The 17,677-nt window shown below is 39.2% G+C and overlaps 1 protein-coding gene across 1 annotated transcript in view; it reads right to left on the bottom strand.

Moving 5' to 3' along the window:
• Positions 1-17,677, bottom strand: part of LOC122804751 (galectin-1-like) — a 146,000-nt gene that overhangs the window by 29,284 nt on the left and 99,039 nt on the right. The window contains exon 3 of the mRNA XM_044074816.1: positions 2,465-2,636. Within this exon, the coding sequence (XP_043930751.1) occupies positions 2,465-2,636 (172 nt within the window). The remainder of the gene's footprint in view (positions 1-2,464; positions 2,637-17,677) is intronic.

Genomic DNA, 17,677 nt, shown 5'->3' with positions numbered 1-17,677 from the left:
ATGCTATCCCTAACAGAACCAAGATGCTATTCTCCAAAAAAACGAAGACAATCTGGTGGTCTTCTGCCATAAACAAACTCTACAACAGAAGAAAGAAACTGTTGCAAAAAAGAGTAAAATCCCACAATTGGAGGAACTCCCTGGTCAGCCTCAGTAAGAAGCTGAGATCCCTCATAAAATCCTCCAAAGCTAGTTATGAAAACAAAATTGCCACTTATTCTAAAGACAACCACAAAGCATTCTATAGCTATGTCAAAAATCTCAATGGCAACACTCATATCTGCTCTGAGTTACATCACAATGACACTAAATATACAGAACCAACTGATATTGCCAACATCCTTGGCAGATAGGTTCAGTGTCAACTTTACCCTCCTCTCACCCCCTAAAGGGCTCATCTTTATACCCAAAGAATGCAAAGTTCCTGTAATCACGGCTGCACAGGTAAAAACTTCACTCTCCAAAGCCAAGAACACAACATCTATGGGATCTGACAACATCTCAGGCTGCCTTCTACATGAACTACAGAATGAAATGGCACCCCACCTAAGTACCATGTTCAATCATAGCCTCACCTCAGGCTTTGTGCCCATTGAATGGCACACCGCAACAGTTATTCCACTCCACAAAGGGGGGGGTCACAACAGACCCCGGGAACTACCGCCCCATTAGACTGACGAGCCTCGTCTGCAAGGCCATGGAACGTATCATCATGGAACTCATAAACAAAGACATTGGAGATCTCCAATCTCTGGACCCCACACAGATCATGTCTCCTAACCCTGCTAGACTTCTTTGAAGTAGTCACCAAAGCCATAGATGAGGGTAAGGTGGTTCACACAGCCTATCTAGATCTTGTCAAATCATTCAACACCATCCCCCACTCTGGAATTATAGAAAAACTCACCAAACTAGGTATAAATCCATATGTCACAAGATGGGTTGCCAACTGACTTACTGACAGAACGCACACCATGAAAGTAGCAGACTCCAAATCAGACTTCAGACCAGTGACAAGTGGAGTACCACAGGGTTCAGTCCTGGGTCCTCTCCTGTTTGGTATCTACTTCTCTGAAGTACAGGCTAACACAGAAGGTCTTTGGCTAACTAAATTTGCGGATGACTGTAAACTAGGAGCCATAATTGAAACTCCTAATGATGTGGACATCCTACAAAAGGGCCTTTCTGAGACAGATGCCTGGTGTCAAAGACATGGTCTCAAGCTCAATGCCAAAAAGTGCATTGTCATCCCCTTTGGTAAAAACTCTGTACCCATGAACTACCACATAGGCGATAGTCTACTTAACACCGAAAGTATGATAAGAGACCTTGGGACACAGGTGGACAGTAGTCTCTCCTTTGATAATCACATCGCCACAGTGGTCAGGAAATCCTTCTACATGGCACACCTCATCACAAAAGGTTTCTCATCCAGAAAAAAAGAGTTCATTGTTCCCCTCTACTCATCACTCATTAGACCCATTATAGAGTACAACGCCCCTTTTGGTATGTACCTCACAAGACATCTACAACAACTGGAAAGGCCGCAAAAATACCTCACAAAGAGGATTACTGGCCTCAAACAGATGCCTTATGCAGACCATCTCAAAAAACTCCAGCTTTACTCCGTCACATATCACCTACTCAGAGGCAATCTCTGCCTAACATACAAAGCTATGTCAAACCCAGAGCTGTTGGACATGCTCCACTTAAAGAAATCCCAATCCCTCCGAGCTACATGCTCTAGGGACCTAAACCTTGTCACCACAATAAACAGAACATGCTGGAGGGATAGATTCCTGTCCCAGAGACTTCCCATACTCTGGAACAGAATACCTATCTTTGCCAAACAGAGCTCCTCATTAACACTATTCAAAAAAAATCTTGATGATTGGATGGGTAATAAGAAATTCACCCCAGGGAATCACTTCTGTGGTTCTGCTTGACAGGGTCACAGGAAAATAATTTTCTTGGGTGGCGAAAGCCAGGGTACCTTTGTGGCTAGGCTTTTATAGGCCCTAGGGCCAATAGCCTAGTACCTACCTATGAACCTGTGAACCTATGACTAGCATTATAAGGGTAGCTAAGCTAGTACTTGTCTAAGAACACTTTCAATCAAGTATACACCGTTGTGGTAAGAATACTGTACAGAGAGATTTCTCATCGAGATACAATATTGTGCGTGACTAGATAAGGTGACTCCTTGTACATAACTGACTTCAAACTTCTGTTGTTTCCTGAGTATGTGGTAATATAGTAGTTTGAAGTAGACATAAAAAGCAGATACACACCGGATAATATTAATGCTTTCCCAATCCTTGCAAACTTGATATGTGATCCCTTGGCAAGAAGGCTGATGTGTTTGTATTGCTGGACTTCAAAGTCAGTTGAAAGAAGACAAGCTGTTTTATAAACAGTCACTGTTGCTAATTTCTGAAGTAAGGTAACTTCTCTTGAACCTTACCTTGGTTAGCTTATTCCCCTCAAAGGGAAAGTTTTTGAATCTCTCTTCTGTGCCAAATTTTCCACTTATTACAGAATTGCACACAATCGTGTTGATGTCGCCCATGTTATTAAATCGAGGATTGAAATGTAAGATAACATCATTATCACTTGTTCCCAGTTCTACAGAAAAACTGAAAGCAAATAAAAAAACAAAATATAGTGTTCCACTTCTTGTAACAATAGACATAAAAAACTGTTTCATATAAATGCGAACAAAACATAAAAGGCATCAGTAAGGTATCAACAAGGTGAATCCAAAAGACAAAGTCCAGTTGCTGCTTTACAAGAAATACTGTTACAAATGCCCATACTTTTTGAAATTCTATTCTGCAATAAAAAAAGTTCAAACTTCTAAAGCTTTACCTCAGTTCATCTCTTCATCCTGCACCCCCAAGGTCAGTGTTGGAGGGTGAATCTTCAAGCAAGGCAAAGTGAAACCTGTTAATTTCTGAAACTTTGTAGGTTACCATGTATATAAGGTTGCATTCCTATATAAGCTTTGAAATTACTGTTTGCTGTCTTGGGAGCAGTGTTTGCCAAACAGATCCTTCAGAAGTCTATGAAGGAAAAAGCCGCTGGTAGTGTCAACTGTGAAGGATGGTTTACAGGAAAAATAATCCACTTCGTATAAAACTGGTAACTTGTTCACAAACTGGTTAAACAACGTAGCGTGCTCGTAATGAACCACTTTAATGAATGAAACAAATAAATGTAAAACGCTCCAAGCGTTTTTCGTTCTGAAAGTATCAGAACTTCTTCAGACAACAGCCAGTACAATTACAATTGATCATTAAATAAACTTTTCATAACTGATGCAAGTACTTCATTGACAAATTAAGAGCATATCACCCTCAATTTAAAGAAACAGTAAGCGCTGTTAGGCATTGCTATAAAGAAGACAAGTGTTCTAAAATACCTAACAACAGGTGCATGTCTTACCTAGAAGGCACATCATTTTATATAACATTAAAAGTAAATGTAAAATATTAAAATTTAAAGTTTTAAAAACACAGTACCAAGGTACAAACCTTGTTAATAAAAACCTTTTCTTGTGTATCCTAAGATAATTAGATTAAGTAATAGTTATTTAAAAACATGTATGAGTAATATATAATACTATTACTATTTAATTTAGCCATACTAAAAAAATATTCAAAAACTTGTAAACCAGGTTAAAAGTTAAAACCTACCTCAAAAGGTTTTTAATCTTTAATATACAAGAAATTGAACACGATTCATTTAGCCCTGGTGCCCTACATGCTGCCAGACGTAGTTGCCAAGCTAATTCTTTTTTCTCTAATTCTAATTTTAAAAAATTATCATTCACAAAACTGTGGCCTGCTGAGTGTTTATTGGTTTGACCAATACCCATAAAATTAAATGTATGGTCAGGGTTACTGGCACAGTGTCTAGCCAAGGCATTTTCATTTTTACTTTTACTAATTGCGTATAGATGTTCATAAATTCTATCACGCAGACGCCTATCCGTCTTACCCACATAGAATGATGGGCATTGGGTGCACTGTGCCAAGTAAACAATAGCCCTAGAGTTGCAAGTGTATGATTCCTTAACTTGGTAACTGTCTGACCTGATAGTAAATTCATCTGATGTCTCAATGTACCTACAATATTTACAAGCACCACACTTCTTAGTGCCCCCCCTAGTTTTTGTACTAATGGGCTTAGTTTCAAGAAGTCTTTTCATGTTGGTACCTTTTCTGTATGTAATTACGGGGTTAAAGTTTAGGATTTGAGAGACATCCTTATCTATAGATAAGTAAGACCAATATTTCCTCACTATTTTACCTATGTCCAATGCCTCTGGGCAGTATGTAAAAGTGAAGGCAATCGTGAAGTTCTCATTATACCCACTGCCATTCACAGGGCCCTGATTAGTACTACCAGTGGTGTCCACATATATGTTGTTGCTACCAGCTTCTGAATCAATAACTCTATTGAGTCTATTAATTTCATTATCACCCCTCAAAATTGGTGTGTAGATCCCTGTCTTTCTCTTTTTAATCACTTCTTGGAAGATGTTATCCAAGAAGGATGCGGGGTATCCTCTTTTCAAAAACATGAGATATAACAAATCACATTCCTCTTCAAATTCCTTGTTTAAAGTGACCATCCTCGCCACCCTTACAAGTTGTCCTTTCACCACAGCTTTCTTCTGATGGAGAGGATGCATGCTGGTGAAATGGAGAAAGCTGTTGGAGTATGTAGCTTTTCTAAAAATTTTTGCTGTATAGTATCCCTTGTTTTTACTCAGTTCAACATCCAGGAAATTGATGGTAGTTGCCTAGAAGTTTTGAGTGAATTTTAAAAAAGTTGTAGTTGAATTAAGATAATTCACTAGTTGGTTTTTGAAATTCTATTCTGCAATAAAAAAAGTTCAAACTTCTAAAGCTTTACCTCAGTTCATCTCTTCATCCTGCACCCCCAAGGTCAGTGTTGGAGGGTGAATCTTCAAGCAAGGCAAAGTGAAACCTGTTAATTTCTGAAACTTTGTAGGTTACCATGTATATAAGGTTGCATTCCTATATAAGCTTTGAAATTACTGTTTGCTGTCTTGGGAGCAGTGTTTGCCAAACAGATCCTTCAGAAGTGTTACAGGGCATCAAGCACTTTTTCAATGAGCACTGAAACTATAAACTTAACCTGTTTTCTCTTTTTTCCCAGTGTTGTATGACCCTGCAGTAGGTATGTGTACATTTCTCTACATGAGGAATGCAGGGCAGTTTAAATCCTGTAAAAAACTCCACTGTTCGATGATAATGGTTTCAGTGGGGTAGTTTCTTGGGATCCACACTCTCTGAATGAGTTGTTGATCTAGGATCACATTTTACTTCACACAGCTGTTTGTTGGCAGTCTCCCTGACAGTTGTCTTTTAAATACACCCCATTCCCTGGTATCTATGTATGTTGTGTTGTAATCACGGTAATAGAGCAACTGCCTACTGCTTGCTAGGAATATTGTATCCTGGAACATGGATGTAGCATTCTACAACGTATTGTATAAGGAAGGAGTTTGTAGCTCCTCTTGCTGGCCCAATTGACATATTTATGCTGGTGAAATATATCGTAGATGTGGTCTTTTACCTTCTTTTGTTTCTTCATGCAAAACCACCTTCATCTTTCCTCTCAAGGTGTTGCTAAATGCCAGGGGCATCCATGCCATTACCTGCCATGTGAACAGATGTAGTCTGTTGCTGTTAAATGCACATAGCTACTCCGGGGTCACACAGCAGGGGATATAAGAAAAAACACAATGCGACAAGTTAAATGCACATACCTACTCCGGGGTCGCACAGCAAGGGAGAAAAGAAAAAACATAATGCGACAAGCAGACCTTTATGTTGGTGAAACAGGACAATACCCCGGAGTTTATCCAAGTCCAAATTACCATAGACAAATTCCATACCATATTCTACTTTTAAATTTCGAAATCCCAAAACCTTGAACCTCTAAATTCCAAAGTTCAGAAGTTTGAGGTATTGGAATCTCAAAATGAAAAATAAAAAAAAAAAGCACTTAGAAGAAGAAAACCTCAGAAATCTTGTTTTCACAGTGGGGCAAGCCCCCTGCACCCCCACCTGTCTGCTACTAATATACAAACTCTGAGATCGCCCTATAGTGAAGAGAATGGTAAAGTCCCCACACAATACGCTGATCTCCAGTAATGTATTTTGAGATTCCAAAACTTTGAACTTCTGAACGTTGGGATTTAGAGTTTCGAGGTTTTGGAATATTGAAATTTAAAAGTAGATGCCCCTCGAATGGAATAGCATGCACTTAGGCCCACTGGAGACACTCACCATTAAACAAAAGCCTTATTCATGGGAGACTTTAAGTACCCCTGTATAGACTACAAAAAATGCATTCCCTCATACTCGCATTCACAACAATTCATGAACTTTATTAACAAGATAGTGTGCACACTCACCACAGGTTCAAGCGTACTGGACTTGGTACTCACCAGTATAGGAGAGGGCTGCAACCCCCATGTCACGTCCTCACTGGTAAGTCAGGCCATAAATCGGTCTCCTTTGAAATAAAAATGAACTCTGTAACCCCAGCAAACCCCTGTAAAAGTTAGGAACTATTCCAAAGCATCCTATCAAGTCACAGTTTGTCAAAATTCAGTGCCTCTCCCAGCCCTGATTTCACAGCAACCAATACGGAATTGTTCACAGAGACCTTGTACAACCATGCAAACGACTGTATTGAAATGGCTGTACCTATTAGAAAACAAACTTTAAAAACACAAAACGCTGTTGGAATCTCAGCCTTAACAGAATATTTAACAAATAGAAAAAAGTTGCAGCTAAAATCAAGAAGAAGAGCTTCCATAATAATAGGAGCTCACTAATAAACTAAACCGAAAACTAACAGGACGAATTAACTCCAGCAAGGCCATTCACGAGGTCAGGATAACCTCACAGGCTAAAGATAACCACAAGGAGTTCTACAGCTATGTCCACAACCTCAAAGGCAGCACACATTAGTGTGTTAGACTGGTGGGTAGTGGTGCCACCTTCACTGAGCAGAGTAACATAGCAAATTTTCTGTCTGACAATTCATCACAAACTTCACCCTCCACTCCTCCTGCCATCCATGAAATACATACTAACACAATCCCCAAACTATTAACTGGGAGCAAGTCCTGGTGGTGCTAATGCCAATGCAAACATTCTCAGTGGGCCCCGTCAATGTCCCAGGATGCCTCATAAATAGCTTGAAACATGACATATCATGACCACTTAAGTCACTTTTCAACTATAGCCTCAAAGCAGGCTACTTACCATGTGAATGCAGGACTGCAAGAGTGGGCCATCAACCCACTCCAGAAACGACAGACATATCAGTCTGACTAGACTTATGCAAAGCCATGGAAGGAATTTTCATGAAAATGATCAATAAAGATATAGTCAACCTTTCAACACTGGATCCAACTCAGTTTGACTTTGTCAAGTGAAGTGCATGTCTACTAAACCTGGTGGACTTCTTTGAGTAGGTTACCAAGGCAATGGATGAGGGGAAAACAGTGCATACCACCTAGCTGGACCCAGCTAAGGTGACAAACTCACCAAACTGGGTGCAACCCCCTACATACATCACTGTATTGTCAGCTGGTTCACAGACAGGACCCAGGAAGTCTGTACCTACCCACCTCCACTACGAGACCAGTCATCAGTGGGGTACCTCAGGGCTCAATGCTGGGTCCGCTCCTATTTGGTGTCTGCTTCTTGGAGATAAAGGCTAAGGTCAAGGGTATTTGGCTGACCAAGTTTACAGATGACTGTAAATTGGGAGCTCTCACAGAATTCGCCCATGACACAAACATCTTATATGAGGAGCTAATAGAGACAAATGACTGGTGCCAAAGTCACATATTAAAACTCAATATGAAGAAATGCATTATACTGCCTGTTAGGAAAACTGCCACTCAGACTAATTACTCCATTGATAAGACTCCCCCTAAGAGATGCCCAGGTAGTCAGGAAACTGTGAATATATGTAGACAGTAATCTGGTCTTAGGCCAACATGTGGCCAAGGTAGTAGGACAATCATTTGATATTGCCCAACTTATAAGTAAGGGCATAGCATCCAGGTCCAAGGAAGTCACATGCCATTTTATTTGGCCCTTATCAGTCCAGTCATTGAGTATAACGCCCCCTTGTGCATGTACCTGGCTAGACATATGCAACAGCTGTAAAGCCCACAAAGGTTCCTTTCCAGGAGAATCCAGGGTATAACAACATTGTCCTTTACAGATTGAATTAAAGAACTATCTCTATACTCTGTCTCCTACAGGTTACGGATAGGCAATCTATGCCTGGCAAACAGGACATCTTCAGATCCAGCTTTGACTGACTTTTTGTACAGGTGCAAAATGAACAGTTTCAGAATCCCTAGATCCAAGGATTTCAGTTTTGCTTGTGACCTCAACTTGGAGAATGCTCCCGTCTGTGCAGTTACTGAAACACGGTTCAAAGCCATAGAAAGCACTCCAGCAGTGTATGGCTATAATGCCATTCATATGTTCTAACCACCCAATGAACATGAAGGAGCAAAAGGTGGAGCTACATAAAGGATAAGCCCACCTCAAGGTTGGTCAAACAACATGACATGCATGAGCTACTCCATGTCCAGCTAACTATGAGAAAAATCCACTACCATATTCTTACTAGCTACAGGTCCCTCACCATGAACCAGAAAACCCATATATCATACCTAAATTTACTAAACTCACTCACCATCCAGTCTAATACCATATTCACTGGTGATTTTAAGTATCCCTTCATTAATCTCTCCTAATACCAACCTATGAACCTACAAATAGTGTGGGAAGATATAGCCAGGGACCTGTTATGGCTAGGCTTGTATAGGCCCTAGGGCTGATAGCCTAGTACCAACCTATGAACCTATGAACAACCTATGAACCTATGAACCTAATTGGGAGGAATTAATGACCACTAACATGCAGGTTCAAAGGTTTCTCGACTTTGTAAATTCAAATGCCCTACACCAGCTAGTCTGCACTTCCACTAGGGAAGCAAATATCCTAGATATGGCACTCACAAAACCAAGAGAGTGCTGCACCCCCCCCCCATGTGAAGTCCTCAATGGTAAGATGAGCTCACAAAGCAGTCTCCCTTGAAATAAAGGTAAAAATGTTCCCTCGCATAACCCCTAAAACTTTAAGAACTTCTCTAAGGTAAATTACCCTCCACTAAAGGACATTGTAGCTAGTTTCCAAACTCCCCCAAATCCAGAAAACACAGAAATCTATCCAGAGGCATACACACAGCCTTATACGATCTAATAAATAATGACATAGACATGACAGTACTAGACCAAAAAAAACAGGTCAGACTACAAAAACAAGACACCCTAGTGGATCCCTAGGTTGTACTACAAAGGAAGGAAAATCCTGTTGAGAAGTAAGAGGGCATGTGCACAGCAGAGCAAAGCGTTCCTCATTAGTCTAAAGAAGTACATCAGTGGAACTAGTTAGTCTCTAAAAGCAGACATTGAGGTAAAAATAGCCTCCAAAGCTAAGGATAGCCATAAGGCATTTTCAGTTATGTCTACAATCTTAAGGACAAAACCCAACAATGTGCAGAATTAGTTGTAGATGGCATCACCAATACTCATAGATTCATAGATTGTTACTAGGCTAATGACCAGGTGGTCTTTCTAAACCTAGCCAAGTTTTCCTGAAAGAATATTGATGTCCTGTATACAAATAGGACATTGAGGGCCAGGTTCTTACAAGCTACTTCTATCCATAAGGGACATGGGTGCTAGGCCTGGTGTAAATTTCTACTGGTCTAGCTTGCACTTAAACTGAGTAATAGACAAACTCAGCTACACATGGATGGGAAGCCTGGTCTATAAGAAGGACAGTCTCTGGGACACATATCTGTCTCTCCAGCATGTTTTGCTTAAGTCACAGAAAAATTCAAGTCCCTATACCTTCTATTTCTGGTACTCTTTGACTTACGAACATGTAGGAGATTCATAAGTGATTGGTTTGTGGTTGCCTTGAAAGCCAGGCATAGATCACCCTTCAGCAATCTATAGCAGACTGAGTAGAGGTAAAGCACTTTAAGGTGCTCTGCATAAGACAGGTTTGTTGCATCTTGTATTATTTTTGGAAAGAACCTCTGAGGTTGCTCTAGTTGCTGCATATACCTGGTCAGGTACATATCAGAGGGGGCAATATACTCTTTGACTGGTCTGATAAGGGAAGAATACAATGGGATAATGGCATCTTTGGACTTTTAAGTTTCATATGTTCATAGGTAGGTACTAGGCTATCGGCCCAAGGGCCTACATAAGCCTAGCCAACAATATTCTCTGGCTTATGCCACCCAAGAAAGTTATTTTCCTGTGCCACTGTTGAGCAAAGACACAGAAGTGATCCCCGGGGTGTATTTCCTATTTCCCATCCACTCATCAAGATTTTTCTTGAAGACTGCTAATGAACAACTTTGCTTGACATAGATGGGTAGCCTGTTCCAGAGTATGGGAAGTCTCTGGGACAGGAATCTATCCCTCCAGCATGTCCTGTTTATTGTGGTAACAAGGTTTAGGTCCCTAGGGCATGTAGTTCAGAGGGATTGGGATTTCTTTAGGTGTAGCATGTCCAACAGCTCTGGGTTTGACATAGCTTTATATGTTAGGCAGAGATCACCTTGGAGTATGCGATATTCTACGGAGTAAAGCTGGAGTTTTTTGAGATGGTCAATGTAGGGCATTTGTTTGAGGCCAGTAATCCTCTTTCTGAGGTACTTCTGTGGCCTTTCCAGCTGCTGTAGATGTCTTGTGAGGTACATACCAAAAGGGGTGTTGTACTCTATAATGGGTCTAATGAGTGTCAAGTAGAGGGGAACAATGACCTCTTTTTTCCTTGATGAGAACCCTTTTATGATGAGGCGTGCCACATAGAAGGACTTCCTGACTACTGTGGTGATGTGACTATCAAAGGAGAGACTACTGTCCACGTTGGTCCCAAGGTCTCTTATCAAACATTTGGTGTTAAGTAGATTGCTGCCTATGTGGTAGTTCATGGGTACAGAGTTTTTACCAAAGGGGATGACACTGCACTATTTGGCACTGAACTTGAGGCCATGGCTCTGATACCAGGCATCTGTCTCAGCGAGGCCCTTCTGTAGGATGTCCACATCATTTGGGGACTTGACTATAGCTCCTAGTTTGCAGTCATCTGCGAACTTCATTAGCCAGAGGCCTTCTGTGTTAGCCTGTACTTCAGAGAAGTAGATACCAAACAGGAGAGGTCCCAGGATGGAACCCTGTGGTACTCCACATGTCACTGCTTTGAGGTCAGATTTGGAGTCTGCAACTTTAACAGTGTGGGTTCTGACTGTGAGCCAGTTTTCAACCCATCTTGTGACGTAGGGATTCATACCTTGTTTAGTGAGTTTAGCTATAATTCCAGAATGGGGGATGTTGTCGAAAGACTGCCTCAAAGAAGTCGATCAGGTTCAGGAGGCATGATCTGCCTTTCACGAACCTGAACTGGGTGGGATCCAGTGTTTGGAGGCTACCAATGTCTTTGTTTATGAGTTCCATGATGATATGTTCCATGGCCTTGCAGACCAGGTTCATCAGGCTAATAGATCAATAGTTCCCAGGGACAGTGGTGGCTCCCCTTAGTGGAGTGGGATAACTGTTGCTGTGCACCATTCAGTGGGCACAAAGCCTGATGCAAGGCTATTATTGAATATGGTGCTTAAGTGAGGAGCCAGTTCATTCTGAAGTTCATGTACAATGCAGCCTGGGATGCTGTCCAATCCCATGGATGCTGTGTTTTTGGCTTTAGAGAGTGCAGCTTTTACCTGCATAGTTGTGATTACAGGGACTCTGCATTCTTCCTGTATAGATATGAGCCCTTTAGGGTGTGTGTGTGTGTGTGTGTGTGGGGGGGGGTAATGTTAGCACTGAACCTATCTGCCAGAATGTTGGCAATATCAGTTGGTTCTGTAATTTTCATGCTGTTGTGCTGTAACTCAGAGCAGATCTGGGTGTTGCCATCGAGATTCTTGATGTAGCTATAGAATGCTTTGTGGTTGCCCTTAGAATTAGTGGCAACTTTGTTTTCTTAGCTAGCTTTGGAGGATCTTATAAGGGATCTCAGCTTCTTACTGTGGTTTACCTGGGAGCTCCTCCACTCATGGGATTTTACTCTCTTTTGCAACAGTTTCTTCCTTATGTTGTACAGTTTGTTTATGGCAGGGGACCACCAGATTGGCTTCCTTTTTTTGGAGGATAGCGTATTGGTTCTGTTTGGGATAGCACGATCCATGCACTCGTGTAAGTGCTTATAGAGTGCATTTGTGTAGGATTCAGCAGTTGTAACTGTATTGTCCATCTGCATGGGTTCACTCAGAACTTTGATTCAAAGACATTAAACTATTTAGATGTCAACATTGTTAAACAAGAAGGAAAGTTTACATCAAGGATATATAGAAAGGAAACGTTTTCAAACAGCTATTTACACTTCAATAGTTGCCATCCCCCCTTCCAGAAAAAAGGAGTAGTAAAAGGGCAACTTGTTCGTACAAGTAGAATGACATCTGAGGACGATGAATTTATCAAAGAAGTTGATGTACTTAGAGAATTTTTTGTCATGAGAGGTTACTCAAATGATTACTTCAACAAAATCTTGGAAGAGGTAAACAATAAAAGGAAGGGTTCTTTTGCGCCAATTTTGGGTAAAAAAGACACAACAACAACAAAGCAAAATATCGATGGTGACACTGATCAATATAGTGCAGGGTTAGTCACAACTTTCAACCAACATTCATTTCTAATTAAAGAAATTTTTGCTAAAGAATGGAATGCCTTCTCAGAAATTTCTGATTTAGAAGGCATTTTTGATAAAGAAATAACATACACTTATCGAAAAGGGAAAAATATAAAGAACTTTTTAGAAAATGGTCAAAAATCAAATAGAGCAACTAAGAAAAGCAAACCAAAGAAAGGACTATTTAAATGTGGAAGGTGCAATTATTGTTCCTATTTACAAACTGGTAGCTCAATGTATCTGGAAGCAAGGAACAAGACATTATTTTTGGATAGCTTTGCAAATTGTGATACTTGTGGCATTGTTTACATTGCTACATGTAAGAAATGCTCCTCCTTTTATATTGGAAAAAGCGAGAGGAAACTAAAACAAAGGATTTACGAGCACCTGTATGATGTCAGGATGAAAAAAGATAAAAATGCACTGAGCAAACATTCTATGAAATGTCAAACGTCAGGTTACCAATTTTTTGTGCTTGAAGTAGTTCCACACAACCCAAGGGGTGGTATGTGGGAAACGCTGATCGAATATAGAGAGTTGCATTGGCAGCTAATACTTGACTCAGGCAGAAATTTTGGTTTAAATGATATGGTATCTCTTGCACCAGTCCTCAAATTAAGGGCAGCAAAACTCTAGGAGTTGTATATAAAAAACACATCTTTAGTATAGACAGCATTTTTTAAGGAATTTTAAATAAATTTTACAAACATCTGACAAGTTTATTAAAATTCACTAAAATCAAATTTCTAGGTAATACAATTAGTAGGTTTTAAACATTAAAGTTTTTTATTTTGCTTATTGTAATTTTCATTGTCAAATTTTACTGTGTTTTTGCAATTAACCACTAGATGGTGCTAACTATTACAATATACAAAAGGAATAGTATATTGTATTGATAGTGAAAGAATCTAAAATGTTTTAAGTAATTTATATATATGATATATGCATTAAATTATGTTTTTAACATATGTTTTTATTGACACACATATGTATTAAATATTTAATATTACATTTAAATACCTCATTGGTTTTATGGTAAATTTTATTAAATTTTATTAAAACACGTAGGGCAAAAATGGTGTATTCCACAATACGATTGGTTAATTCAAATGTTAATTGGACAAAATGGATTATATAAAGGAAGGTTTTATCATATTGGTCATTACTGATGAAGTTGATGACGAAACGTTGTGGTTTAACAAACGTATTGTGTATTTGTGGATACTGTTCCTTTGCTGCTATTGTATTCTACACGCAGTGGATATAAAATTCTTTTTCTACAATTCTGGGACCTGGTTTATTTGTACCTGAAGTTGGTGGTTTTATCTTTATTTGTTTTATTTTCCGCCTTGGCTTTGGTTGTTTTATCAGTTTCTATGGAGCCGCAAACGGGTGCAGATCAGGGACTCAGAAGCAACGAAACTGGAGAGCTACGTAAATTAATAGGTCAGCTAACACAGCTGGTGGGGTTGCTTACACCCCTTAGCCAATCCATGGCTACGTTGGCTTCGTCAATTCCCCTACCAGGGAACCAGGAAGAGAGAGAAGTAATCGCAGGGAGAACCGCGAGGCGTTTGAATGCATCACAACTATCTAATTCTGTTTCCGACGGTGAGGAGAATAATGCAAACAGTTTGGAGGGCTTTCCGCATATTACGCTGGATCACGGAAATGTAGTAGAAAACAGGACAGTGAGACCAAAGAGTCAAAGGCGCCAATTACGGGCAACAGAGGACAGAGTGCAAAATACAACAGGTACTCAAAATTTGGTATCTGACCTGTTAAAATTGAAATTTGACTTTAACAAAGAGCACAATGTTGTGAGTTCGAGTGTATCATATTCTAAAATGTTAAGTGACTTGGATTTTTTTATGTTCAAACACAAAACCTTAGATATGGACAATACATACCTTAAACATTGTTTGGCTATCAAGATTGTTCCTAAAGGTCTTAGGGTTTGTAAATTTCCCAACAATGTTATAGAAGGATCGGAATTTCACAAGGAACTGATTGAAACGTTTGATAATTGTGGGTTTTCAATTATGAAAGCAATTATTAGAAATAATGAAATGTTGATGGAAAAGTTACTGACTGACATTGAATGTATTAACAAATCCATTACTAATGATTTAAAATTTACTGTTGATATAGAGAGAGAAAAATACCATGCATTGTTTAAAAACATAGAAAGTAAATGCATTGAAGTGCAGGATAGGAAAATTAACAAAATCAAGAGAGACCTTGAAGAATATAAAAACAGGAGTCATTACCCCAAACCCAGGTACGTTCCAAGACAAACATTTGGTCATTGGAACAAAAAACATACTTTCAGTGCTGGGTGGGATGAGGGAGAAACGACAGAAGTGTTTGACCAAATTAACAATGAAGAATACCCCCCACTTAGAAGATCAGAAAGGCTTATGAATCAAGAAAAAGTGTATTATAATTCAAAAAACTATTTGGGGAGGGGGGAGAGACCTTTTGTGAGAAGAGAGGAGAGGTGGAATTAAGTACAGGTATTACTAACAGTGGCAATGTATGGTCACACAAAGGCTTTAATATTTACAACTATTCCAATGTGCAGGTAGATGCTTCTTGGTTTAATTTGTTTTCAAAAGGTTTTACCTTTGTCCCCAGGCAAAGAGTAGATATTTCCAGATTATTAATTGACATTAAGTTATTCACCAGAAAAAAGAATCTTGAATTAATATTCAAAGGGAAGACAAGTCAGCCTCACAATGAAATACTTAAAAGTAAGAGTGTCTTCAACCCCCCCTTACACCCTCAGTTGAGAAATTTTGAAATTAAAGTTGAAAATGAAGTTAGAAAACAACTAACTAACAAGCGTATCCATCCAAACTTGTCTCAAGGAGAAATCAAGACCTTGAGGGAGGTCAGTGCCAATAGTGAACTAAGGGTGATGAAACCAGACAAAGGAGGGGGAGTGGTTGTCATGCAAGCAATAGAATATGAAGGCAAAATGTTGAATATATTGAATGATGAAAACAAATATACCAGAGTGTCACTTAATGAAGTTAATATAGCCTACAAAAGGATACATGTATTATTGAATGACCTTTTACTGGAAGGTTCTATTGACAAAGAAGTTTACAAGTTTTTGTCAGTTGAGAAACCAAAGGTCCCATGCATTTTTGGCATCCCTAAAGTACACAAAGATAGTACAGAACCCCCTTTAAGGCCTATAGTGTCGGCAGATGGATCGGCCACAGCTCCACTGGCAAAGTTCGTTGATGTGAAAGCTAAAAAAGTATTAGATGGAAGAAATTCTATTCTTAAAGATTCGTGGGACTTTTTAAGGAAAGTGGAACCATCCTTGTATAGTGAAGATTTGAATTTTGGCACAATGGATGTAGTGGATCTCTTTGGTAGTATTCCACATGAAACTGGATTACAGTGGTTTGAAGAGGCTTTAATAGCCAGCAAGAAACTGACCCACAGAGAATTTAGAAACACCTTGACCCTTATGGAAATAGTGTTAAAAAACAATTTCATTTATTTTCAAGGGGAATATTATAGACAAGAAAAAGGTGTAGCTATGGGTGCACATTGTGCACCAACCTATGCAAACATTATCATGGCATTTTGGGAGGAGAAATTTCTACTTAATTCGCCTTTCAGTGACCAATGGGTACTATATGTAAGATTTCTTGATGATCTTTGCTTTTTGGAAGGGTAACAAATGTGGTTTGAGGCCTTGTTCGACTATGTAAATAAAACTACAGAATTTTTAAAATTCACTCAGAACTTTGATTCAAAGACATTAAACTATTTAGATGTCAACATTGTTAAACAAGAAGGAAAGTTTACATCAAGGATATATAGAAAGGAAACGTTTTCAAACAGCTATTTACACTTCAATAGTTGCCATCCCCTTCAGAAAAAGGAGTAGTAAAGGGCAACTTGTTCGTACAAGTAGAATGACATCTGAGGACGATGAATTTATCAAAGAAGTTGATGTACTTAGAGAATTTTTGTCATGAGAGGTTACTCAAATGATTACTTCAACAAAATCTTGGAAGAGTAAACAATAAAAGGAAGGGTTCTTTTGCCAATTTTGGGTAAAAGACACAACAACAACAAAGCAAAATATCGATGGTGACACTGATCAATATAGTGCAGGGTTAGTCACAACTTTCAACCAACATTCATTTCTAATTAAAGAAATTTTTGCTAAAGAATGGAATGCCTTCTCAGAAATTTCTGATTTAGAAGGCATTTTTGATAAAGAAATAACATACACTTATCGAAAGGGAAAAATATAAAGAACTTTTAGAAAATGGTCAAAATCAAATAGAGCAACTAAGAAAAAGCAAACCAAAGAAAGGACTATTTAAATGTGGAAGGTGCAATTATTGTTCCTATTTACAAACTGGTAGCTCAATGTATCTGGAAGCAAGGAACAAGACATTATTTTTGGATAGCTTTGCAAATTGTGATACTTTTGGCATTGTTTACATTGCTACATGTAAGAAATGCTCCTCCTTTTATATTGGAAAAAGCGAGAGGAAACTAAAACAAAGGATTTACGAGCACCTGTATGATGTCAGGATGAAAAAGATAAAATGCACTGAGCAAACATTCTATGAAATGTCAAGCGTCAGGTTACCAATTTTTGTGCTTGAAGTAGTTCCACCGAAAGAACCTCTGAGGTTGCTCTAGTTGCTGCATATACCTGGTCAGGTACATATCAGAGGGGGCAATGTACTCTTTGACTGGTCTGATAAGGGAAGAATACAATGGGATAATGGCATCTTTGGACTTTTAAGTTTCATATGTTCATAGGTAGGTACTAGGCTATCGGCCCAAGGGCCTAC

The sequence above is a fragment of the Protopterus annectens genome, chromosome 6.part0, assembly GCF_019279795.1.
Source record: "Protopterus annectens isolate FY-2018-M chromosome 6.part0, PAN1.0, whole genome shotgun sequence".
NCBI classification, from domain to species: domain Eukaryota; kingdom Metazoa; phylum Chordata; order Ceratodontiformes; family Protopteridae; genus Protopterus; species Protopterus annectens.
The sequence above is the reverse complement of the archived record's forward strand: the minus strand, read 5'-3'. Positions and strand labels throughout refer to the sequence as shown.